Source organism: Marmota monax, unplaced genomic scaffold, assembly GCF_021218885.2.
Source record: "Marmota monax isolate L192 unplaced genomic scaffold, Marmota_monax_Labrador192_F-V1.1 WCK01_AAM20220418_F8-fsc00022, whole genome shotgun sequence".
Lineage (NCBI taxonomy): Eukaryota > Metazoa > Chordata > Mammalia > Rodentia > Sciuridae > Marmota > Marmota monax.
This window is the reverse complement of record NW_026695215.1, coordinates 15601567-15628319: the sequence shown is the minus strand read 5'-3', so window position 1 is coordinate 15628319 and position 26753 is coordinate 15601567. Positions and strand designations below refer to the sequence as shown.

The 26753-nt window shown below is 46.4% G+C and overlaps 1 protein-coding gene across 2 annotated transcripts in view; it reads left to right on the top strand.

The window, feature by feature from the left end:
* The window catches only part of Clstn2 (calsyntenin 2), a 590554-nt gene that overhangs the window by 526114 nt on the left and 37687 nt on the right, over positions 1-26753 (top strand). For both annotated transcript variants that reach the window (XM_058574797.1, XM_058574796.1), the window contains exon 9: positions 14801-14963. In XM_058574797.1, the coding sequence (XP_058430780.1) occupies positions 14801-14963 (163 nt within the window). The remainder of the gene's footprint in view (positions 1-14800; positions 14964-26753) is intronic.

Below are 26753 nucleotides of genomic sequence, written 5' to 3'. Positions count from 1 at the left end.
AATGCTCTGAGCTTCAGTTTATCTGTAAAATGAAGAAAATAGCAGTACTGCTTCCAAGAGGTGTGCTCCATGGCCCCATTCCCACCCCCAAAAGAGCCCCAGGAAAACAGCCCACCGGCAATGAGGACCTCGAGGACCTTGGAGAACCTGCCTTCCATAACCTCTCCTCCCCCTCCTTGGCCTCCCCTTGCCAGACATATCCATAGTGTCCCTAGGAACCCCAGGCTTAAAGACCTACACTCTGTGACGTAGTCTTGAGTCGGAGCATCTCCGCCACTTCTGCCAGATCATAAGAGAGAGACTTTTCAGGGCAGTGCTAGGGCTCCAGCCTCCCTGGGCTCTGTACCGAGCAACATGCCTGGTGCCAGGCAGGCTTCACGGATATTTAGCGATTATTTAGATGGACGGACGGATGGATGGATAGGGTTTACAAACCCTTTATTATTATTATTACTTAACATGGGATCCTCCTTGTAAAAGTGCAATTTCCTGAACACATCTCACAGATTACTATTATCATCATGTGAGATTCAAAGAATTTTCCTTCTTCCTACCAAACAAGGTGGCTCCCCACTCCTGCCGCCTCTTTTTCTGTTGTGTTGAGTGATGGGATTGAATGCTGTGCATCGCCACTGAGCGCTATTATGTCCCTAGCCCTGCACTGAGGGCCACAGGGGCAACAAAAGAAAGTCAAGCAGGGTCCTGGACTCTGAGACCTTCTCAGTCTCACTCAAAACGAAGTACAATCTGGTCCCTGCACAGTGGAGCTGGGATGGACGCTACATGAATGAGCCTCATGCATCACAGTGAATGCTGAAGGCCATTTGTCTGCCCATTTTCTGACATCCACAACCAGACTGAAGCTTGGAACCAGCCCTGCTTTGCCTGTGATTGACAATCTGCAGCCTATGCTGAGTGTCCCTCAGAGCCTGGACTCGGAAGTCAATGGACCACCCACCTCCTCTCCAAAGCCAGAGAGACTTGCTGCTTGGCATGTTTTTGTTTGTAGATTTTTTTTAAATTATTTTGTTTTGGTTTGGGAGGGAGACATTGCTCAATTTTAACCAGTTCCCACAGCTTTTGCATGGGACCAAAACCCAGGTGTGAAAATCCCCCTTGGCAAATATCCATAATATCCGCTGAAGCCTGGGCTTAAGATCTTGGATATTCTAATGGATTTTAAGCTGCAATCATTCCCCAAAGAGTCCTGCAAATTCCCCAAAGCTAATGGACTCACTTGGTTCAGAAAAAGTACCCAATTTCTTTGCTGTGGAGTCCTGAGCAGAGGCAACTTTGGTAAGCCTTCCCTGGAGAGGCCCCTGTGAAATGCAAATCAGACTCTCCAGGGAACTCACTCTGCTAGGGGAGCCGGGGAGCAGGGGATCAAGACTTGGCTGGAATGGCTCTTCTACTCAGGACACTGCCCACTGCCCACTGACAAACTTGAACGCAAACCCACCAAAGCAAGATCTGTTGAGGATGGGCATGTGGGGAAGGGTGTATGCTGGGGATTCAAGATGCCATTATACACACACTCTTTTCTGCTGCCTCCAAAGCAGACAGACATCCTCCCTCTCCACCTATAGCTCAGGAAGTCCCTGGTCCCCTGGAGTTTTGAGATGCAAGATTTCGCCCCAACACATGCAGTGTCTTTGAAAGTAGAAACACTTAACCAATTCCATTCAACACCCAGCTCACTTGGGGTTGGGGTGGGGTGAGAATTTATTCTTTGAATTATTCAGGGGAGGCTTTTTTTTTTTTTTTTGCTAGCACTGAGATATGAGATCTGTCAACTAAATTATAATTATGCTTCTCTACAGATATCCACTGAGATTCCTTTTTTTTCTATAACTTGCAAGTATTCCATACCTGTTCGCTTAGAGACAAGCTGTATTTATGGACAGCCAGATTCAATATTCAGAGTGGTAGCATGAAAAATTAATTTTCTTCAAATATGTTACTGAACAGTTAGCTGCATCTCTACAGCCGATTTGTTTAATACGCTCTTCTAAGAACTTAAAAGTAGCTCTTAGCTACTTTTTGAAACCCAGGCTTGAGAACAGGAAATAGGAGTCCTGGGCTCTGGCCCTGCTACTGACAAGCTGTCTTTCCTGGAGCAAGTCACTGTCCCTCTTTGGGACACAGACAAGCTGATCCAGCCCTCTGGAGACCCTCCCACCTGCGCTCCTGCAGCTGCCCACAGACCGGGGCTTTCTGGGGGTGCAGAGTTACTTGTAACCACTCTGTGCTGTTTATTTGTCCAGGAGAGAATGAAAGAAAACAACTGAGCAAGGAAAGAAACATTTTTGTACCAGAACATTCTCTCCTTCATCCCCTGGCTGATCCTTGTGTCCCTGCCAAGTCCCTAAGAACTGAGAGACACAGTGGAAGATCCCACCTCCCTCCGCTCTCTCTCCTGGCCTGAGAGCTCCTGACAGGTCCCATGTCTCCTTTGCATGAAATGAGTCCTTACCCACCTCCATCCTCCTGGACCTTAAGCTCACCCCTCACTTTCCCTTTGAGAAGGCCATTTGGCACTTGGGACTCAGGATTCCTTGTTGCTGAAAGACTGTGTCCCCAGTAACAGACCAAGAGCCTCATGGGGTCAGGAGCTTTGTAGGTGACTAATGTCCATCCATACGGACATCTTCTTTCTACTTTGTATAATCAGCACTTATTGAGAACCTACCTGGAGATACTGTGGTAGACACGGTCCTTGTCCTGGTGGGTCTCGGGGTCAATGGATGGGCTGACCAGTAGAACAACCGTTGGCCATGTGTGACTGTCAGGCATTTGAAATGTCAGAATTAAGAAGTGCTACAGGTATAAAATATACAATGGGTTATAAAGACTATGAAAAAGCAATGTAAAATTTCTTAATAATTTTTAAAATTGATTACAGGTTGAAATGACAAATGGATATACTGGGTTAAAGTCTAGGATTAAAATTAATGTCACCTGTTTGTTTTCACTTTTTTAATTTGGGGACAGGAAGATGGAGAATTCCACACGTGTCTTGTGAATTGTAAGGGACAGTCACAGGGAGATAGCAGGGACAATGAGGCAGGCACAGATAAAGCAGTCCAGCTGGTATGTTGAGGAACAGCAAGAAACTGGGGCTCTTCCTGGACGGGGCTGGAAGTCAGGACTGCAGAGGGCTCATGCGGGAACAGGGAAAGTCCTGTAGGGCCATGAACCCAGGACGCCTACCTTTTAAGTCAGTATGTCAAGCAGTGCTGAAGGTGTTTTACGTGTATTAACACCGTTCATCTCCACCACCCCATGGGGCAGTTACTTTTCTTATCATCTCCATTTTATAGGTGAAGGAATGGAGGCACAGAGAGGGATTGCAATTTGCCTACGTTCACACAGCTGGCCAGTAATTCAATCAGAACTTGAACCTGAGAGGTCTGGCTCCAGAGCCTCACTGGGGACCTGTCCTGTAGCTCCTCTCCTGAGTCAGAAGGGGCACCCCCACAGGTCTGGGGCAGTGCAGAGCCCAGACCGAGAGGAAAGAGGAATGCTGGTGGCCACAGGAGTGGTAGAGGGCAGAGTTGTCACTTTGTGGGCACCTGCTCTCAGGTCCTCTACCCCATACTGCAAGCCCTCCCTCCCTCTGTGCTCCTGGTCCCTCTGCCTTGAACGCTCTTACCCACAGGTCCCTTCAGCCTCCCCTTTCCATCACCACCCCCTCCTGACCTCTATAACGTGGCCCAGCCTCCCCATTATGGGCTCCTACAGCACCTTGTACTTCGTCCTTAGAATTTCTTAGAGACGTAATATAGACTTATTTATGTTCCTAGTTTATTCCACCAGGGAAGGAACTATGTCTACTTTTGCTCATTTTATATACTCAGCACCTAGCATATTGCTACCTTGTGATTGGTACCAACCAATATCTCTACTGAATCAATGATCAAATCTGTTCCTACAAGACAGGTCTTCTACCCATTTTACAGATGAATAAAACTGTGCTCGGCAAGCTTCAGAAACTAGCCCCAGGTCCCCTTCCCAAGTAAGCGAGTAGCAAAGCTGAAACTTCCCCTGAGGTGACTTGCTGCAAACCCAGGGCATTCCCACTGCCTCTCATGCCAGGACAGCTCAGGAAATTCATGAGGAAATATCCCCAGGTGAATTCTGTCGCTCACTCGTCCAGGAGGAGCCAGAACCCCCAGGAGGTGCATCCAAGCTGGAGGCTAGGGAGGAGACCCCACTGCCCCTCCTAGCCAGAGTGTCCCTGGGACTCACGGATGCCTGATGCTGTGCATCCTCTGTGCCTCCTCCCACTCTAGGCCCTGGTCTTTCATCCAGAATTCTCTGTGTCTGGCAGGGCTTCTCAACCCAAACTTTTTTTGTTCTTTTATGGACACACAGCACAGGAGAATTTGCTAGAATTCCATGTGTTTGGCTCAGATATGGCCCAATCATAAAGACCATGGTCCGGTCTTTTCCCAGGTGGACCCTTCTGTCCCCCTTTTCTGGAGCAACCAGTCCCAGAGTTCCTAGCTCTCCCAATAAGCAGTCTGTCAATAAATGCTAATTGTCAAGGGGCTGCCATGTCCCTTGCAGGGTACCATGAGAAACTCAGTCTTCCCTGACAGAGGGAGGCCCCATGGGTAAGACTCCACCTCACCCACTCTGTCCTAAAACAAAGAACTCACTTTGAAGACCTTTCTGTCTCGGGCTTGTGATCTGCCTGGTCTCTGCACAGTTGATTGCACTCGGGGTGGAAACACCGGAGGAAAAAATGTTCCCTTTCCTAATTGTCAAATTTAAGACATGTTTCCTGACCTGTTAAAATATTGAACTCGCTCAGTACATGGGCGCTTACAACCTTCAACAGGCAGACTGTGCCTCTGCGCCTCCTCGGAATCTGTGCCCCAGGGCCCTGACAGTTGTCATCCAGCTCAGGAAATTCATGAGGAAATATCCCCAGGTGAATTCTGTCGCTCATGCGTCCTGGAAGTGAAAGACTGGGAGGAGGAGGAGAGCATGGCGGGCAAAGAGAGGCGTTTTACTTGGGGGATGAGAGGAATCCTAGAGGAGCCGGGGCACCTCGGTTGGGCGGGGCCAATGTGTGGTGAACAAGGTGCTAGAAGGTGGCAGGGGACTGGCTAGGGTCTTTCCATTTAGTTCACTGTCACACTCCCAGTGCCCAGGAAGTGCCTGAGGCATCGTGGGACAATGATAAATGCATTGAGAGAGGAGAGAGAGGAGAGAGCCGCATAAATTTCACAGCACGCATCTTCCTGGGATTTTTATTTTTTATTCCAGATAATAGTCCTAGGTGCCTCGTAGGAGAACAGCACAGATGAGGCCCCAAAATTGAATAGATGGCCCACTCTGTCCCCCACCCTGCCATATGGCATTGTCCAGGCAGAGGTCGTGAGGCTTGGCCACACCAGAACCCTCTGGAGGGCTAGTTGGAGCACAGCTTGCCAATTTCTACACTGCAGTTTCTGACCTTGGCGTGTCTGGGGTGGGACTGGGGAATCTGAATTCCTGACAAGTTCCTGGGAGGTGCTGATGCCTCTGGTCCAGGGACCACACTTTGAGAAGCACTTGGGGAAGGGAGGGATCCTGATGAACTGTATTCAATGAGGCTTTTCCAGAGAGTTTTTGACAATGAACCCCTTTGTGCATCAGCAAGACGGTATTTTACAGAATCCCAGTTGAGAAAGGAAACCTGAAGGAGTCTGAGGAGAACATTTCCCTGGGTGGTGATGAAGGAGGTCCTGGCGTCCCCTGGCTGTGGCGTTCCCCTGCCTCCGTCCTGCCCTGGAGAATGAGACGGCACTGGCCGTGCACAACCCCAGGCTTCACTAAGAACAGAGTTTCTCAAAGAAACCTCTAACCTCTGACTCCCCCCCAACACAGCCAACCCTGCCTCCAGGGGACCCAGAAGGCTTAGTGGACCATCCCCAAGCTGGGTGAGGGAGGAGCTCTGAATTTGGGAAGAGAATGTTTGCCTGGGACTTTTTAATACATGAAAATGGTGATTAGAAGTTTTGGGGGATCTGCCATGGGTGTCATGGAAGGGGGAGTCAGGACACTGCGTGAGAGGCACTGCTATCAATAAATAAACCAGCTGGTCCCATAGAAATCCAAGCAGGGTGCCTGGCACATCACCACTGCCTGATAGAGGACTGGCGAGCTTTCTCTCCACCAGGAGTTAAAATCCTGGCTGTTAGGAAATCCTGGGTTTATAGGCTCCAAGCCTAACTTGGGATCTTTTGGGGGACTCCCCCAAATTTCAAATGGGGGTGGTCCTTTTGACTCAGGCCACCTTTTGTGCTTCCTGCTCAGAAGCCCTGAGTCAGCAGGCACTTTTTGACAGATGGCCCCTGTGGGCACTTCTGAACATCATGGTCACTTTCCAAGGAAGCACACTGCCCTCCCTGTAGCTGGCTGAAGTGCCAGTCAGCGATCTCCTGGCAAGATCTCAAATAGATTCGTAAATAGAAGCGGCATCCTTGCCTCAGCAGGAGGCTGATCTTTGAGCTAACCAAAGCCTCATGTTTCTACAGTTCCAAAACAGTGGTCTGAGCCAAATGGCCCTGTACGTGGGCAGGGAGACCTGGTTTGCAAGGATTCTTGGGTGAAATAGGGCTCCATTTCATGAGATGAACTTCAGTGTTGACCTACTCTTTAAATCCCTTCTGTGGAGCAGGGGCTCACGTAGCTCCATTATCCATTGCCACCTGAATGCAATACACAATAAGTCCATTGAAGTCAAATATCATTCTCTAGAATCCAAGGCATTAAAACAGAATAGCATTTCTTCACAAAGCACAGGAGGTTTTTCTCAAGCATGGCACCTTCCAGGGTGTTTGCTGGTATTTATCATCTGTCTTCTGTAGAATCTGTGTCTCTTAACTTTATCAATTTTTTCCATATAAATGCTCTATACTCTCATCTATCTTCCAATCCACTGTTTCTGTTTCCAGCTTTCCCATCTATGATTAACTTATTTTGTTGATTAATTTTTGTTTCAATAACCATGTGTCGCATCCCAGGGTTTTTTGTTGGGTTTCTTTGTAGCCTCTGCTTTCTTCCATTTCCTTTCCAATTGTTTCATTTTTCTGTATTTCCTGTTACATGAACTTGATCATTTGTCATGTCCGCTTTTTTTTTTACCCCACAGACTCAAAGGACTGTTCCTTCTTTGCTTTATGATTTTCTGCAGAGCTCATCTCTGAGAGGAGCTGGCTGGCACATGCCCCAAGTTATGGGCATCTCTCCACCTAGAGGCTTTGGATGAGAGCCAAGAGCCCTACGAACTTCATGGGTGCATTTCTAGGTTAATTTCTGTACCCAGGGTGTTTGCAGAATGTCAGCTGTGTGCATTTGATCTGATGCCTTTGCACAAAGCAGGCTTTGGGGACAAAATATTTGACTGTATCCCTGGGCTAGGGGTGGTGTTTGTCCTGGGACCCAGGCTTCAGGTGATCCCCTCAGAACACAGGCTTCATGCCAACATCCCAGGTGGAGTCCTCTCCGGGCAGAGAACCTGGGTGTCTCCTCCAGGGCTTTGAAACCCCCGCTGATGGAGTGGTTCAGCCCCGCAGCAGCCTCTGGTTTCAACTCCCAGGTGCAACTTTAGTTCTTTTGTGTTTGATACCCAAAGAGTACTTTTCCTAGCTCTCTTATCTTTGTTCCTTCTGTCGCTGTAGCTGTTACATTTCAGCCAGCATCTCAGCACATTTGCAAAAGGAAAGCCCAAACGTATGCACTCAACATTATAGATGCCTTAGCTCAGTTCACACAGCCCCATGGATAAACACGATGATCATTATTCTCATTTCACAAACGAGGCAGCAAAGGATTAGAAAATTTAATTATTTCCCCATAAATATATGAAGAATTTATGACACCCAATCTGTTACCCCAGACTTGGCCTGCAACAAATCTCCCCTGCCTGCTCTTCTGCTGCACCTGACCCTGTGGCTGGCTCAAACCCAGGGTGGCCAGTCCCTAGCAGGCTGCTTGCTCTGTCTGACCCACCCCACACCAAAGCTCTCTACCCTTTCCGCTGCCTTCTACCTTGCAACAGCCTGTTCCAGATACACTGTCCATCAAGCTCTCCGTCCATGTCTTTGCTTCCTCTAGTGTGCCCAGGGTTGTGACTTGGATGACAGATCATGTGGGGAGCAATTGCTGAGGCAAGAACACAGGGGAAGAAGCAAGCAAGGCTGGTGGAGGTTGGGGTGAGCTCACCTGGGGGCACCAGGAATTTGAAGTGCCTACAAAACTCCAGGTGAGATTTTTCAGGCACGAGGCAACACACAAGCCCATGACTCAGGAGATGAGTCTCGGCTCTGGGTTCTGACTTAGCAGTGTTGTGAAACTGAGCCACTGGTTGTGTGTGAAATGAAAAGACAAGGGGTTGGAGATTTAGCTCAGTGGCAGAGTGCTTGCCTAGCACATGCAAGGCCCTGGGTTCAGGGGTTCAGTCCCCAGCCCTGGGGAAAAAAGGATTAAAAAAGACTAAAAAAAACCAAGGTAACAGAAAAGACAAGAGGCCAGATGTGGTAGCTTGTGTGTTACTTTTCACTCTCCACAAGTTGTAAGTTCCTTGAGATAAGACACCATGTCATTGGGGATGGTGGCTCATGCCCATGATCCCAGCAGTTTGGGAGGCTGAGGCAGGAGGATTGCAAGCTTGAGGCCAGTCTCAGCCACTTAGTGAGGCCTTCAGCAGCTTAGTGAAGCTCTTTCTCAAAATAAAATATAAAAAGGGCTGCAGATGGGGCTGGGGTTGTGGTTCAGTGGTAAAGCGCTTGCCTAGCACATGTGAGGCCCTGGGTTCGATCCTCAGCACCACATATAAATAAATAAATAATAAAGGTATTGTGTCCAAGTACAACTAAAAATTACATTTAAAAAAAGTGCTGAGGATGTGGCTTAGTGGTGAAGCACCTCTGAGTTCAATCCTTGGTACAACCCCCCACCCAGAAAAAAAAAAAAAAAAAAAACAAACATGAAGAAACCAAGTAATTTCCCTTTATTTTTGGAAAGTGCCTAGGACAGAAATGATTCTCCTACTTTATACACTTGGGACAAGGACTGAATGGTATAAAGAATAATATGAAGAGCTGCCAGCATCAAATTTGAAAAGTGAGTCCAAGGTTGACTGTTATTGCGACTCCCATCCCCTCCTCCCACCAACGACCTCTGGGCCTTCTTTGTCTGCAAAATAAAAGCAAACCCTATTCTCAGCCCTCAGTTCCAAAGCCCTGGAGCCATACCTCAACTCCTCACTTCCCCTAACACAGCCCCCTGCACCCCAGCTCTGCATCTTTTTGCTCCTTCCCATCTTCCCTGTGGGTTCGACACCCTCCTCCTCCACATGGTTAACCCAGCACCTTGCACAGATCCATGACAGCTGTCAATCAGTCTGCTCTCAGCCTTTTTGGAGATACCATGACTGAATCGGAAGCTCCATAAAGGCAGGTGCTGTATCTGTGGTTGCTCATAAATAGGACAAGCGTTTAGCAAACGTCTACAGGAGGTATGGAGAAGGAGTGAGTCTCTGTATTCCCCCTGACAATAGAAAAGACGAATGAAGAAAGGAAAAAAAGAGGTTTCTGCTTCATTTGCTTGGAATGTAATTCCTAATGAAATCTTAACAGTGCTCTGATACTCACTCTAAATTCCCCCTTCTCCCAGCTGGAAAGCATCATTCCATTCCCGAGGACCTCACAGTGCTTCATACCTGGCCTGCAACACTTATCTCCATTCCCATTGATTTGAATATTTTGTGAACTCAATACACCATGTCCTCCTGTAGATTGGAAATCTTAAAGGCAAAGGACATATCTCATAAACTCTGCATCCCTTGCAGCCCCTAGTAGACATAGTGATTGATTCACGATAGTTGGTAGGTGAATGTGTCCCATGTTGAACAGCCATGTTCAAAAATAACTGATTAACAGGGGAAACCAAGTCAGGACTCCCCATCTGGCCCTGTGTCGGGCACGTGGATCAGCCTCTCAGTATCTGCAAAGAGAATTTTTTTTTTTGGTCTTTTTTATCTTTTCTTGTCATGAGCAGCTTCCCTGGCCCCTGATGGCTTGGAATGAATATCAGCCCGCTCCTAATTCCAACCTCCTTCAACTCTGTCCCTACTACCTTTCCTGGACATTTGTGTCTGGATTTGTGACTCACTCACTAGCTGGAGAGCAGCTACAGCCACCTGCAATGGAAACATTTGCAGATGTTCTGAGAGTAAAGTTTTCTGAGCATCATCTAAGGGGATGGTGGCATTGATGTGCTTGATGTCAGCTGGCTTCACCAGTGAGTGCCTCACAAGCAGTTAGGAATTCAAGTTCTTCTCTCCCCCTAGGAAAGGTCACTTTGCCTAATTTCCTTCTGTCTTGGTTGAACATTGACAAATTTGTTTTTGTTGCCTTCTGGCTCGATCATTTTTCAATTATAGTTTGTCCCCATAGTTCTAGCAGAAGGTCAATGCAGGTCTCTTCTTGATCATAGATCCACATTTATGAAACCCTAATTAGGCATTTCCTTTAGCTGCTAATACAGATTACTTGGTGGGATAAATCTACAGACCATAAGCTCAGTAGGAACTAAAAGACTGTTAGGAGGCCCAATTAGGAGCTCACCAGGCAGCTCCCAATCATTCTTACCTCTGAGTTTGGACTCAGGTTGTTCCTCTCACCCAGAATCCCTCTCTTTTCATTTTGGAGAATATAAATATTGCCATCTTTTGCAGCCCATATTAAAAGCAGATAAGATGTATCCCTTTTCAAATTTCAAATTCTGATGTTCTTTCCTTCTTGCTTTTACTTTTTAGTACTTAAAGTGGCAAGGAGACAAATGTACATCCTCATAGTCTGAGGATAGGAATATAAATAGTTACAATATTTTGCAAGGAAAAAAAAAGTTGACAATATGTATCAAGAGCCTTAAAAATAACCCCAATCTTTGACCTAGAAATTCCGTTTCCAGACATCTTTCCTAAGGATATCATCAGAAATGCAAACAAATATTTATTCACAAGAAATTAATTACAGCACCATTTGTCATAGTGGATATAAAATTAGCATCTGATACTAAAGGAGGAGTTAAGTATATTATAGTATTTCCATATCATATAGCCATTTGAAATGAATTCTGTGAAGGTATTTTCATGCTGATGTTAAGGGGTACATGTAAACTTTCAAACTGTCATACAGTGTGATTCAAATAGACCTTCCCCAGGCTGGGGCTGGGGCTCAGTGGTAGAGTGCTTACCTAGCATGTGTGAGGCACTGGGTTAGATTCTCAGCACTGCATATAAATAAATAAAATAAAGGTCCATCAACAACTAAAAAATATTTTTAAAAAAATATACCTTCCCCAACTGTTGCTTCCCAGGATGTTTATAGGAGTGCTATAGGTAGAAAAGTTCAGTCTCCAGCGAGGCTGAAGTTATCACAAGCATGAACTTTGAGGCTGCTGGGAGCCTTGGGTGTATGCTAGTGGGAAGGGGAAAGCCACTCCACCCACCCAAAAGTGGCTCAGCTCAGCACACAGGGTCACTCTTTTAATGCAGGACACCACAGCAGCTGCTGACAAGTGGAGCATGATTCAAAAAGCTGGAAGAAAAACACCAAGGAAAAAATTGTAATAATGAGAAGGATTACTAGTGCTGTGATAATATGAAATTATTCATATTGCCTCTTCCTGGGAATTTTTTGGTATTGTCTTATAAAAGTGCTAAGTGTTGTGAAATTAACGAAAACCAGAGCGACCTTCTCCATCCAGCTACTGGAGACAGGGGCACTGTAGAGTCAGGTGGAACGCAGAGGCAACCTGCCTATCTCACGAAGAATGGCACCGCCTTGGGGGTGACAATGGGCCCAGGATTGGGGAGCCCTCAATACTGCCTGTTGGCTTGTACCTCCTGCAGGTTGCAGGATATGATCAGGAGCACCTCACTGTCACGTGGACTTCCAGATGCCTCTGGGGACCTCCCCAGGATGTGAACCATAGTTTGTCCTCAATTGCCAACCCCACACCCAGGCTGCATTGGGTTTCATTGGATTGAATCTTTATTCAAATATTCTTAGTTCCCCAATCTTCCACCAGCCTAGACAGACTTCCCTTTGTGCCACCCCTACAACCCAAGATCACCTCTCCCTGGTCACATGCCCAGCCCAAGATTCCTGTACCAAATCAGGGTCTGGACCAAGACATCCTGGAGAAGAGGAGTGTCACCTGAGTCAGGGCTTCTCACTTAGTGTCACAAGACTTCAGAGTGATGCTTCTGGACCCTCCCAAAGCCTCCTAAAATATTCATCAGGCTTTATCAGGCTAATGGGCTTCAAAAGGAGTAATTTTCTGAGACATGAGACAGGACAATATAAAAAGAACATTAAGGGAAAAATTCTTATTCCAAAATGAAAGGAATAGATCATTTAGCATCCCTATTGGTGTTATCTATTCATGAGAAACAGCACATTTAATCCATAGTGGGATGTAGGGAGGGCTTTGAGCCTCACCTTAGGGTCACCTTCATGCGGAACTCATCTGTCTGCCCTGCCACAGACAGCAGGGGTGATGGAGACCAGGGGATGCAGACAAGATGTGTCAGAGGAGGACTCCATGGGGTGCAGAGGGAGAATGGCAGAGTCCAGCATGACTCCAAGGCACAAGGAGGGCAGAGGGAGGAGGGTGACACTGTCCCAGAGTCCTGCTGCCTTCATGCTTCCTGTCTCCTTCCCAGGATGTACTAGTCTTGGCTTTGATTTTGGATGATGCTCTAGAAGTTCAGCCTCTAGAGGTCAGGAATTATAACGGTAGCCCACTCCCCCACATTTCTACTAAGCCATTAAAACCAGTCCCCAAGCCTGAAACCAAGAGTCTTGCGTGCTGCAGGCTGTCAGGACTTATGTGACAGTGCCCTGCCCTGAGTTTAGGCCAGGAGGGTCCAATAGAGATCCTGCTTCCCTGGGTGCTCCAGGGTAGGGACAGCTGAGTGTGCTGGGAAGACTCTCCCCGTCAAATTTGATTTTGCTTGAGTTGAAAGGGCCAATGGATGGCAGCGGCTTCTCAGGGAAGCCCTTCAACAAAGACTGAGGTTCCGATTCTTCCAGGTCTTGCACTTCTTCCTCTTTCTGTGTTCATTGCCTCTCTGATCACTTGATTTCCATTTCTGTGGCCAATATACCTGTGATGAACAACTTACGGGGAGGAAAGGTTAAACTTGGCTCGAGTTTCAGAGGTTTCAGTCCATGGTGACTTGACCCTGTTGTCTTTGGGCCTGTGGAGAGGCAGAGCATCCTGGTGAGGAGCTCCTGGTGGAAGCAACTGCTCACCTCAGGGCGGCGAGCAAGAAAAGAAGGGCTGGGGTCCCTTCACCGGCATGCCTCGGGTGACCTACTTCCTCCAGCTAGGCCCCCCACCTCCTCCAGCTCCCACCGTCTCCCAAAAGTACCACCCACTGGGGAGCAAGCCTTTAACATCTGAGGCTTTGTGGGGGTGGACAAACCCTGATGTCTCTCACTCCCTTCTAATTCCTGATTCTTTCTTCATCTTTCCTTTTCTGGCCCCCCTCTCTCCTCCTCTCCTTTATCTTCATCTTTATTTATGCATTCAATTTAGCACCTTTTTAAAAAAAGAATCCCATCTATCCCCAAACTTAGACAAATGATTCCAACTGGACTTTTTCTCTACTAAAGAAGTAAGAGAAATTTTATTCAAAGCAATTTATGCTGACGCCCCTACCTGTCCATCAAAAATCTGTCAGCCCAGGTAGCTGGTAATGATATGACCAAGATTACCTGCCTTTAGCCAAATGAAATTGGCCTTATGTATCTGCAGGTTTTGCATGCGCAGATTCTACGACCAGCAGAGGGATCAAAGCTGTTGGGAAAAAATTGCATCTGTATTGAACAAAAACAGATGTTCTTGCTTGTCATTATTCCCTAAACAACACAGCATGACAGCTATTTATAGACCCTTTACATCGTATCGGGTATTATGAGTAATCTAAAAATGAGTTTCACTATGAAGGAGGATGTGTGGGGACCATATTTAAGTACTTGTTACGGTTTGGATATGAGATGTCCCACAGAAGCTCACATGTGAGACAATGCAAGAAGGTTTCTATGTGAAATGATTGAATTATTAAAGTCTTAACCTAATCAGTGAATTAATCCCCAGTTATGGATTAACTGAGTGGTAACTGAAGGCAGGTAGGGTATGGCTGGAGGAGGTGGGCATTGGGGTATATAGTCTGTATCTGGCAAAGGGAGTCTTTCTCTGCTTCCTAATCATTGTGTGAGCTGCTTCCCTCTGCCACACTCTTCCACCATGATGTTTGACCTCACCTCACACCCTGAGGAACGGAGCTGGCTATCTATGGACTGAGACATCTGAAACCATGAGCCCCAAATAAAGTTTTCCTCCTCTACAATTGTTCTTGTCCGTCTTCTAGATGCAGCAGCAAACAAGCTGACTCAAACAGCACTGCATCATTTTATATAAGGAATTTGAGCCTCTGCAGAGTTGGGTCCTGGCAGGGCACCTTGGAGCCAATCTCTGAGAAAACTGAAGGGCCACTCTACACACCTGAGGATTGGGTTCTCAGGTGTTCCTCTTCTCACTGTGTCTGACAATGAGTTTCTATAACCTCAAGCGTATGTGAACCGCCATGTTCCTTGAATTTTTTGCAATAACAATTGTTGACCCAGAAATGTCTTCCCCACCTTTCACAATTAGGATAAAGGAGGCTGTTTGATGTTGAGCTGCGTATTTGATTTTAACTCTTTTCTTTTTTATTTTTTCTCTTCATTAGATTTGTGACAAAGAGTGGCATTACTATGTCATCAATGTGGAGTTTCCTGTGGTTACGCTGTACATGGATGGAGCCACATATGAGCCCTACCTGGTGACCAACGACTGGCCCATTCACCCGTCTCACATAGCCATGCAGCTTACTGTCGGTGCTTGTTGGCAAGGTAACGCCAAGTGGAGTTCTTCTCCTGACTATGTTTGTGTGCAGTCTATGAAAGATGCTGATGGAAAAGCAAGTGGTGTAAGAGTTAGCTAGGAAAAAAAATGTTCTGCTAGCCCTGACTAATAAAATAGGTCTTATAAAACCTAAGTTTTAATCCAGACACTAAAGCTGTGTAATCAGGAAGCACTTGGCTTGAGACTAGATTTTGATTTTGGATCAACATGGGCAGTTTCAGGGTTGCCTCTGAATGGCTAATGCCATATATTCTCCTGGAATCTTATCTAGTTCCAAACTGAGGCTGCATAGAGCAAAGGCTAAATGTAGAATCTTCTATTGAAATTGCCAATTGGCTCTCTTTATCCCCACACAAGTGGCCCAAGTCCCCAACCCTCTGTCCAAGGGGACTTATGAATGCCCAGGGCTGTGGGGAGGAGTCGTCCACAGATCATAAGGCCATGGAGGTCATGCTCAAAGTCAGCTCAGCTCTAGCCCCTCCCTGGTGGGCCCTCTGTTCCCTCCTCATTTCCTCAGCTGTGCCTTCTAGTCCCCAATTCAGGATGTGGAAGCTGGAAAGCCAGCCCTCTGTGCATGCGTGCAGGTAACCTCCCTTTCACTAGATCTGCTGGAGTCTTCGCCTGTGCTGTCTCAAGGACTAGGATTCTCATGAGATAGCAGAGGGGAAGGAGGGTGCTCCCAGAAAAACAGATCAGCACTGTGAGATATGACCCGGCCTTGTGGCAAAGGATTCTGTGAAAATTCCCAAGATTTGTGACTTTAGACATTCACTGTAGGAGGATGAGGAGAGAGGTGGGATATCCTACGGTCGTCCCCTACTCTCCCCAGGGGACTGTTCCAGAACCTCATGCAGATACCAACATCTGCTGGTGCTCAAGTCCACCTAACCCATCAAGTCCCATCATTCCAGATAAATGTGGGGCTCGTATAAAAACAAATTGGGTGAGTTCTGGGCTGCTCCATGAAACAGGAGTAGGAAAGAGGTTCACATAGTACAGCCTGGGAGCACTTCGGAGGCCAAACCCAGGAAGGAGATGAAGCTAGAAAGGGAGAGGAGAGAAGATGGTTTTGAGCTAAAGTCACCTACTCAATCTGACATGTATCATCTGGTGGTGACATGCTCAATAGAACACAGGGATGAGAGTTTGTTCAATATGTGGTTTCCCAGGACACAGGAAAGGGAACAATATCACCAGGCAGGCTTCCATGGAACTCAATGGTATAGCAAGGCACTAAATTAGAGGGTGCATAGGAATCATCAACCACTGGACACAGCTGTGCTACAGTGATGGCCCTTGGTCTTGGTGTGGCTCAATGCTCCAGCTGGGATACTACTGTAGCTATGAGTGAACATAGCCAGGAGAATGCCCAGACGAAAAGAGGGCCCTAGTCATGTCGCCCATGAACCTTACCATGATGCTCCCTGTAGGCCCTCAAAGACCACATCTGGATCCCTGTCATCCTAACCTGCCACAGAAACCTGTCCCCAACTCTGCAAGGCCAGCTACAACCACCACTTCCTAGTCACATACCTGCTCCCCTGAGTGGGGGACCTGTCCCACCAAATAAAAAGTGGTTTTATAAATAATTGAGATGATCCTTGAATCAGTTACAGTAGGCTAAGTTGTGCTGCAATGATAAACAAGCCCCAATTCTCAATTAATTAAAATAATTCTAACTTCATAGCCACTGCAAATCAATAGGGATCTTCTCTTCTCTGCTCTATCCTCAGAGCAGAATCCAAGCAGACAGAGCAGCCATGTTGCTGAGTACCTAAAAAGAGGAAAATAAAACATAGCAAGTCGTAGAAAAGCTTTTAATGCTTCCAACTATCAGTGATCCCAATCATTTTTGTATTCCTGTTTTGTTTTATTGGCTAAAGCAAGTCACAGCTAACTTTCACAGGGCAGGGAAGTGACAGTGATGATATATCTGGAAGAAAAACTGAAAATGTTTTAGGAACAAATAATTTTGATAAACACGACAGTGTATCCACCTGGTCAACAAGTATTTATTTGACTCTCTTTCTCATGTAAGAATGCACCTACCCTTTCCTAAGACAGACCCAACGTCTCACCAGCTACTGTCTCCAGTTTTAACGTCCAGGCTGCCTGAGTGATTCCTGGTAATCTATCCAAGTGACGTGCAGAGGAGGTCTATAGCAAGCCAAAATATGTCTTCACTTGATCAGGAGACCTATAAACCAATAAAACAAATTATTTACAACCACCATGGCTACCACACCTTCCCCTCAACACACACACACACACACACACTGGAATGAGGCTTAGTGAAATGAGCATTTCCACTAAGAAGAAGAAAGTTAGAGAAACCAGCAGTGTTGGTCCATAGCAGTTCTGAAGTCCCTTTTGGCAAATGTGGTGAAGATGGAGAATATTCTTCACGGCCCTAGACACCATTCACTGAGAGATGATTCCTTTTCCAGTATTGCCACAGGCTACATCTCAAGAGGGTATAGTCACTCTATAAATACCTAATATGATACATGGTTACAATTTATTTAAAAGTCATGCCACAAAAGTTTTGGAACATGAAAACCAAATATGCATCTATTTTAAAAGAATATGGTAGAAAGAATTCATGTTGGGTATTCAAATATTTCTGGTCCTCTTTCCAGATATATGCTGGGACCACTCTTACTTGGAGTCAGGTGTGGCCACATATCTTGCTTTGGCTGCTGAACTGTGAATGGAAGAAGGGCCTTATGTCATTTCCTGGTGGAAAACTTCAGAGCCAGTGTTACAAGGTGGCCCTTTATACACAGGGGTGTGTCCACTCCTCTGACAGAGTGTTACTAGTCCCAATGAATAAGCAAGTGAACCAAGGCTCTGAAAAGGACAGAAGTTGACCCAAAGCCACCCAGTCGAACTTCCCCACCCTGGTCATATCATATACTCACATGTGCCTATGCTCTTGATTCTGTGGCTCATGGTCCCCTGTTGGTAGTTGATCATTTTGTCGATGTAATTATGTGTCTGGGAGGAGATGAGGGCTGATGTGCATTGATATAAATGCTGTAAACCCTTTACCTGTGGAGACGGGGACAGCCTTGTAATCAAAATAACATGGGGACTTGCATTGCTGGATCCTCCTCTAAGGTTCCCTGCAGTGAAAAAGGGTTCAGCCTTTGGAGTCAGAAAGAAAACTGACTTTAAGTCAAATTCCAGCTCTGCCACTTGCTAGCTATGTGGACACTGCAGGATCCTTAACTTCTGTGAGCTTCTATGTTCTAATCTATAAAATAAGAGTAAAAGCTGCCTCACACGGTTATCGTAAGGCCTAGATGCAGGACACATCGTGTATGCTTGCTGTGTACCATTTAATGCACAGATTTAAAATTATCTCCTGGTCTCTTCTCCACTCCCTTTTCTATTCCTTTCATCAAGACCCCACATTGCAGACCTGGCACATCTGAGCCGTGGTCCCCGTCTTCCTGTCTTCCTGCCTGTCCTGACTTTCCTCCTGCCCCCCAGGACTAAGGCTTACACACAGCTCTGCCCTCTCAGCTGCATCCATGACCCAGAAGCAAAACCAGGGACACTGCAGAATAACCAGTCAGAAGACAAATGTCGGAAGCAGGGGTTGAAGTGGGCAGGGATCCCGTCAGGCCGTCTTTTGGGCCATGGAGACTTGGATATTTTCTCTGAGAAGAATGACGACACATTAGAAAATTAAGATCCCTAAAAACCTTTAAAATTGGAAAACTGTGTTTTATGGGGGGAGTAAGTTCAGAGGGAAAGGAAGGGAGGTGACAGAAAGGAAGGCTGGCACAGGCATGATCAGGGTTGCCAGTCACCTAGGTGGACCAGAGGAAGTGGAGAAGGGGCAGGGAAAGGGTTGAAACTCAAGCCTGGCATATCATGCTGCCCGGATAAGGAGTCTCCACTCCCATGAATGCTTATGGCCTTCTTGGAGCCATATTTTTTCTAGAACGGAAACAACAAGGATCTTTCAGCAGGACGCAGTGCTATGAACTTAATGGCCTGCGATGTGGTCCTCATCTCCGCGTGTTTCCAAGCCTTCTGCCCCCTATTTATGCGCATGGTCCAAGCCCTCCGTGGACACTTCTAATTGCCTTTGGGCCTGCAATTATGGGGAGCTTTTCAGGTGCTTTTGAGGTTGGCAAGGAAACTGGTGCTCATTTGTGAAGTTTCCAATCAGAGTTTAACAATGGGAACAGAAAATGATGTAAGAGCAGCTCCTTGGTGGTTGTCCTGAGCCCTGGCCCCAGCACCGTTGCTGGGCAGTGTTCGCAGTCCCAATTAGCCCACCATCTCCTGTTAGCAAATTTGAAAGCCAGTGCAGTCGGTGAAATTTCATTTTCTTCAGTATTTTTCTAGTAATTAAAAAAAATGAGATACCATTTATACTTAAGAAATGCCGCCGAAGAAGCCGAGAACATGGAGCTTCTCATAACTGTAGGAAATGGCTTTCCCAGTCAGAATAGATCTTGAGCATCACAAAACAGCTTTCTTTCCTCTGCACCGCTGACACACACCACCTTGCCATCATCTCTGTGTTCAGAGTGCCCTGGTACTCTCAGGATGGAGCCAGACTCTCTCATGAACCAGCTCATTCTATCCCAATTCAGATACTGTTGGCTCTCTACGAATACCAGGGTCCTTGTTTCTCTATGGGTTATAAATGAGTCTGTTTTCTGTTCTTCTAATAAAATAGCTGAGGTTGGGTACTTTATAAAGAAAGGAGGTTTACTTAGCTCACAGTTCAGGAAGCTAAAAAGCCAAACAGCATTGTGCTGGCTCTGGTGAAGGTGGCTGTAGCCACGTCACCTCAGGGTAGATGTCATCACAGTGGTGGATCAAGTGCAGGTGGGCAAGATCACATGGCAAGAGAGAAAGGAGCTAGTCACAAGACCACTCACTTAAGCCCTCCCCCTCTTAAAGCTCCTACCACATCTCAGTATTGCCACTTGGGGTCCACACTTCCATCCCAGGAACCTGTGAAAGGCAAACTCAAACCATAGCAGAGCACAGCAGATCATTCAAAGGACCACCATCCTTTTCCTTATATTTCTAAGGACAACAATTTGAATTCTACTCATAAAAAATAAACATCATATACTCACCCGTGCTTGGTCCCTGGACCTCACACTGGGCCTGACCACCCAGGTGCCTGCAACACAGCTGGGCTAGGAAGTCAGCAAGGCTGTCCATGGGGCCAGACCAGGAGCCCCAGGGGCTCTGGGAGGTGCCACAGCCTGGGGCAGTGCAGGGCACCTCTGCCCACTCTGTCCCAGGAGCAGCTCTGTTTTACCTACTCCGTGTGGGACATCTGGCAGGAGCTCTTTAACTGAAATGTCTAAATGTGCTTGAAGAAGCACTGTTCCTGGCACACATTCAGGAAGTCACCGTCCTGCTCCTTGACCGATCCCCATCCGTTCTTGGTGGATCTCATCATTGACGTCTCCTACCTGGGGCTCTATCCCTTGTGACTGCCTCACCCTGTCTCTGCCAGGGTCTTTCCCCCAGGGTTCAGGTCACTGGTCTTCCTAGAATGTCCAGCCCTGCCTACTCCTGATGATGTCACCTGCTGTTCTTGGGCGAGGAAGGCGTCCTGTTCTCGTTAGATCCTACCCCTACAAGGCAGAGGATATAGAAAAGGGGATGTTTCTACAAATTAAAGGTTGGCAAGAAACAGAACCTCACTGCAGCTTGAGGAGGAGCCTCGGCAAAGAATAGAAATAGTTCAAAAGGGATAAAAAAGGCAGTAATTGCCCCTGGGAGTTGTAGTAATCAGTAGCATATGATCTTCAGATCCAGGGGAATTGGAGCCATATGTGGCCCTGGGATTTGCTACACATTTTCAGATCATTTTTCTTCCAGACACTGGTTCAGACACTTGGAGTACATGCCTTCACTTAATAAGCTTGGTCTAATTTAGTACAAATTTCTCTTAATAAAGTCTGTGTTGAAATCATCTCGCATCCCTAGGGTCTCTGCTGTTGGAAGCTGGGCACGTACTGGCACAGTCTGCCCTGCATTCAGACGGCGCTTCCTGAGGGGGGCTTCAGAAAGCTCCAGTCCCCCAGGACACCCCTACCACACGGAGGTCAAGATCAGGCCGTTTGGGAAATAGCCCACACCATTCTGAGTCATGACACACCTTAGCCTATTAAATGCGCTCAAAAAGGCCGAGGCAGGAGGATCCCAAGTTCAAGGGCAGTCTGGGCAACTTAGTGAGACCCTGTCTCAACACACAGTTTAAAAAAGGCAGAGGGATGAGGGAGGATGTAGCTCCACGGTAGAGTGTTTGCCTAGCATGCACAAGGCCCTGGTTTCCAACCCCAGGACTGGAAAGAAAGAAATCAGAAATAAAGAAAAATAAAGGAAGGAAGGAAGAGAGGGGGGGGTGGGGTGGATAGAGGAAGGGAGAGAGGGAGGGAGGAAGGTAGGTAGGTGGGGAAGGAGGGAGAGACGCAGATGGGCCAGAAGGATTCTCATAAAGCACTTCAGTAAAGCCACCTGCTTCACATTATTTAGCTCATATTTCTCCATGTTATTTCACCACGGAACTCACACGGTCCAGTGGTGTTCTGTTCGTAGGGCACCCTATGGCACACACCCCTGTTTTTAATGCAGATCTTCATCCCCTTCTCAGCGGAGTTTCCAGAGAATCAAGATTTGTTCTCACAGATCCTCAGCTCCACCCCCTTCCTTGACTCCAAGATCTAGAAAAACTAGATAGTGTTTGCTAAATCTCATTCTATTTTTAGACTGTTTTGACAAAGGTGTATGGCTCATTCACACACACACACACACACACACACACACACTCTCTCTCTCTCTCTCTCTCTCTCTCTCTCTCTCTCTCTCTCTCAAATAACAGGGTGTCTCAATTTAGCCGTATTAGAAAAGTTTGTTCTAAGGCTTGGTGTCATTTTGACAGGGGCGGGGAGGGGGTCATTTGTTTTGAAGATGACACAGACGGAATCAGGTTTAAAGTTCAGTGAATCATGTCTAAAATCACAGTATAACTGAATGAGAAGTCTCACTTTGCATGGTACTCTGAAGATTGTATTAATGACAAAATTTGATGGCAATCTTAAGGCAAAGCCTACCATTGCAAAGTCTCTAAGAGATACATGGCAGGAGGGAGGAAGAGACCACTGAGAGGAAAGACAGGAAACCCCCATGACACCCTTCATCTGAGAGTTCCTTGGCATCTGCCATCACTGTACCCAGCCGCCCCGACTAAGTTGTTGGCATGTACCATGCCCCATGCTGAGCCGTTGGCATGGGCTCTTCTTTGGACCTCCCTAGGACACTATGCATAGGCATAACTGTGCCTTAATTTTGCATATGAAGAAACAGGCTGAGAGAAGATAAGTGCCTTCCCAAAGTCACCTGTGGTCTGGATTGGAAGGCATATCTGTACCACTGAACCCTCACCCTGAGAGAGGTAGGTGGTGCAGAAAGATTCTCATAAAGCACTTCAATAAAGCAACCTGCTTATTTCATTATTGATGCAGCCATATCAATGTTTATAGCAGCTCGAATCACAATAGCTAAACTATGGAACCAACCTAGGTGTCCTTCAACAAATGAATGGATAAAGAAAATATGATATATATATATATATATATATATATATATATATATATATATATATATATATATTCAATGGAATATTACTCAGCTTTAAAGAAGAATGAAATTATGGAGATTATCATGCTAAGCAAAATAAGCCAATCCCAAAAAATCCAAAGGCTGAATGTTTTCTCTAATATGTGGATGTTAATTCACAATAAGTGTGTATGTTGAGGGGTGGGGGGCTAGAGAAGAATAGAGTTACCTTAGATTAGGTGAAAAGAGGGGAGGAAAGGGGATGTGAGGATAGGAAGGATAGTAGAACAAAAAGACATGATTACTTTATGTATATGACTGCATGACCAATGTGATTCTACAACATATACACTCAGAAAAATGAGAAATTATATCCTATCTATGTATGACATATCAAAGTGCATAAATTCATTCTACTGTCATGTATAACTAACAGGTAAAAATATAATCTCCAAAAAAAAAATAATGAAAGGGTCAAGAAAGCCTGCTGAGAATGTGTCATGGCCAGCCAGGATGACAGATCCTATTTCTCTGCAAGTCACCTGCAACCTGCAGCCATGTGCATACCCCCAGGACGGTGTGAACAGAGTTTCAGAGCTGCAGCAGATGGGGTCTCTGACACACTTCACTTAGTCTTTGCATTCCATGGGTGTCTCATCACTGAAATGAGGAAATAAAAGAAAGCAAGATTTCAGACAGTCTTGCCATTTGCATTGCTCAAAATGGATAGCCAATCATCCATGAAATTGTGTTCATCAAGGGCCTTCCCCAGCCACCACCACCCCCCCTTGCACAGAGCACCATGCAACTCAGGCAAGAGAGAACCTGCCCCTCGCTGGTTCCTGTGAGTTTCTTAGCCTAATCACTGTGGCAGTGACAGCAGGAAAGACCAGGAGCACCCTGAACACATTTTGCTCAGGGGGAAGATTTACTGCATTCACACGACGTAGAATATTTACTTCAAATTAGGCTTAGAGTAAAGTGACCATTCCTGATTCCAAAGCTGTCATCACAGTGAGCGGGTCTCTCCTCCAGATGAAGGCAAGCTGTGGTGGGGGGTGGGGGATGGGTGTGGAGCTCTCCATTCCCAATGCAGGCTCTGGCTCAGAATAAGACAGGCTCCATCAAATCATGTTTGCCAAATACAGCCATCCCTCAGTATCTGTGGGAGATTGGTTCCTGGACCACCTGCAGATACCAAAATTCAGAGATGCTCAAATCCCTTATATAAAGCATTTGAATAAGACCTACACACATCCTCCTCTGAATATTTCAAATCACCTCTAGATTACTTCTAATACCTAATATAATGTAAATGCTACATAATAATTTTCATACTGTAATGGTTAGGGAATGATAACAAGAGCCTGTATGTGTCTATTATAGACACATTTTTAAACTATTTTCAATCTGCGGATGTGAAACCCGAGGACACAGGGAGCCTACTGAATCCACTGTTGTTTTTGAAAATGACTGTTTCCTGGCAAACTGACACTTGCCACTGGGTGTCTCTGGAAAAGCCATGTGGAGTCCACAGAGCCCAGCATAATTGGGCATTCTCCCCCAGCCTCCCTCTGAGAAATCCTCCCTGCATCTCTCCAGCAACATCTCATTATCTGATGTGTAGGACAAAGACCAGGGAGCAAGTAAGACCCAATTAGCAGCTTGGCTTCACTCATTTCTGGCCTGTGGCCTTGGACAAGTTATAGAACTTTGTAAACCTCGTTTATAAAAGGAGATGTTAACTGCAGCAGGAAGATTCTCCTTCACAAGAAGAAAATGGCTTTCCCCACAGCCATAATTTTTTTCATTTCAAGCCCTTATTCCAAGTGAGTGGGGGAGATTTAGCCTCCAATGACTTGGACTTTTCTCCTTTTCTCTGAGTGCTGGATGATGGCAGAAGATGGATGGTGCTAGGGTGTTGAGGGGCCCTGGTTACCTTTCCATACAGGTGTCCACTGAAATGGTGCTCACCTCTTTTGGTCATCAGTCATGATGGCCCTTCAGGACTGTATCCTGGTATTTCCTTGCCTTACTTGGGGGGGGCACATCAATATTTCCCTGCATCTCATGATCTCTCTCAAAATCCATCTGTGGTCTACTGTCCTAGCCGGCCAGGCCAGCAGCCAGCATCCCACATCCCACATCCCGAGCAACTGCAAGGACCTTCACTCTGAACCTCTGACACTGTATCCCCCCACCTCCTCCTGCCACCCTCCTCCCCACCACACCTGGGGGGAAGTCAGCTTCTCTTTCCTTATTCTTCCCCCAAAGGTAGACCTATTCCCAGGTCTTCACTGCTCTCCTGAGGCTTTGGGAAACAGCATTTGGGAAAAGACTTCGCTTCAGCCTCTTCCCTTGATCCCCCAGGGAGCAAGTCGAGAGATGTGTTAAAATGGAAGTGAGATGGGAGAAATGTCACAGAAAAAAATAAAGCACAGAAGCAAAGATCTCCGAGATAGTACCCCCACTTAAGGATTAAATAAAATAGCACATGGAATAAAATAGCTTATTAAAGAATCCTCCATGTTTCAAGGACCTAATAAATGGTACCTATTTTTCTCCCCTGGACCTATTAATACAGACAGTTTGTCTATATAACTTGTTTGGAAATTAATCATGCACTGTTCAGTATGTTTGCTCTGCTGGCAATTGAATCTTTTATTTTTGTTTTATTTTGTCAGGGTCTGTACTCTATTCTCCTATCTAGTGTAAGTTCCTGTAGAGTGTGGTCCACACTCTAGGTTAGACCTATAGCAAGCACTTTAAAAATGGGTACAGATCTGGGCTCAGGAATCCAAAACCACATTTTGCAAACACTTAAAGAAGGTTGTTTGTGGGAACAAAAATTCAAGTTATTTTATTTTCTTAAAATGATTCATGACCTTGTTTACTCTAAATGTTAACAGAGGAGAGACGTGACCTATGTGGTCACCCTAGACATTAAAAATTTTAATGTATCTATTATTTTTTTAAAAATTCTACATCACGGTCACCACTGGGTACAAATATATTTCAGATTTTCACCTGGTCTCCTGTGGCAAAATGCTAATTGAATTGATTTCCTGGAGCCCCATCACTAAAAATAAATAGAGTGCAAGATCTGGATTCTTGAGTCGAAAATGCAGAACACGAATATGTTTTACTGAGAGAAAACAGTGTGTAGGAAAGTGCTGTGGCATCCGGGAGAGTCACAGAGGTTAGCCCTTGAGGACGGCCAATGGCAGGGTCACAGCTGGTTTCTCTCAGACTCACTCTGGACTGGGCTGGTGGCCCCACCGGGACACATTATTTTGTGCTGGGCGTGGGTGGGTGACCACCTGCTTCCTGCAGCGTGGTCTTGGCCTCTTACTTCAACACTCTAGGCCTACATTTGCTCAGCTGTGACTGTAGAAGGAGGACCTACCTCCCAGGGGCTTCGTGAGGATCCAGTGAGAGGATACGTGCTGAGGACCTCCCGTAGTAACGGGTACTAGTTCACGTCCATTAAACGATGGCTGTTGGATCTGCCGCTCCAGGGCAGGGCAGGGAAGACTGTCTCCACGCCTTGAAGGGTGGCCGCTGCACCAGAGACTCGGCTAGCTCCCTCCAATCTGCAGGTTGGCAAACACATCCCTTTGGTAGGGCAGGAGCATGCTAATGGCTCAGAGGAGCCCTTTATCTGGGGGGCTTTTAGGATCCAGATGAAAAGTCTCCAATTGACTTCTCCGTAGTCATGGGCTATCTCAGTCCATCCCTCCAAGCAAAAATCTGCTCACAATTCCCTTGGAAGTAAAAATTTCAAAAGGGACCTCGCATTTCCAAAGTACAGAGCCTTTGGGTGGCAGGGAGCATCACTGTGAGTCAAGAGGGTTTAACCCTTAAATATAGAAGAGTGGCCCCTGCAGCTGAGGACATCCTGAAGCACAGCAGCGAGGGCATCTGTTGAGACCTGATCCATCCTACCATGACTCTCTTGGCTCTGCTCTCCCCCCCACCACCACATGCCTTGGTTGTCCCTAGACTAATGGCAAGAAGCCGTGGCAGCCCTCAGCCTTCCATCTTGACCTGACCATCTGGGGGAAAGGCAGCAGGAGTTGCTTAAAAACTTTCTGGAAAGAAGAAAACCAAAAGTTTTTTTTGTTGTTGTTTTGTTTTGTTTTGTTTTGCATAATCTGCAAGCCAACATCCCT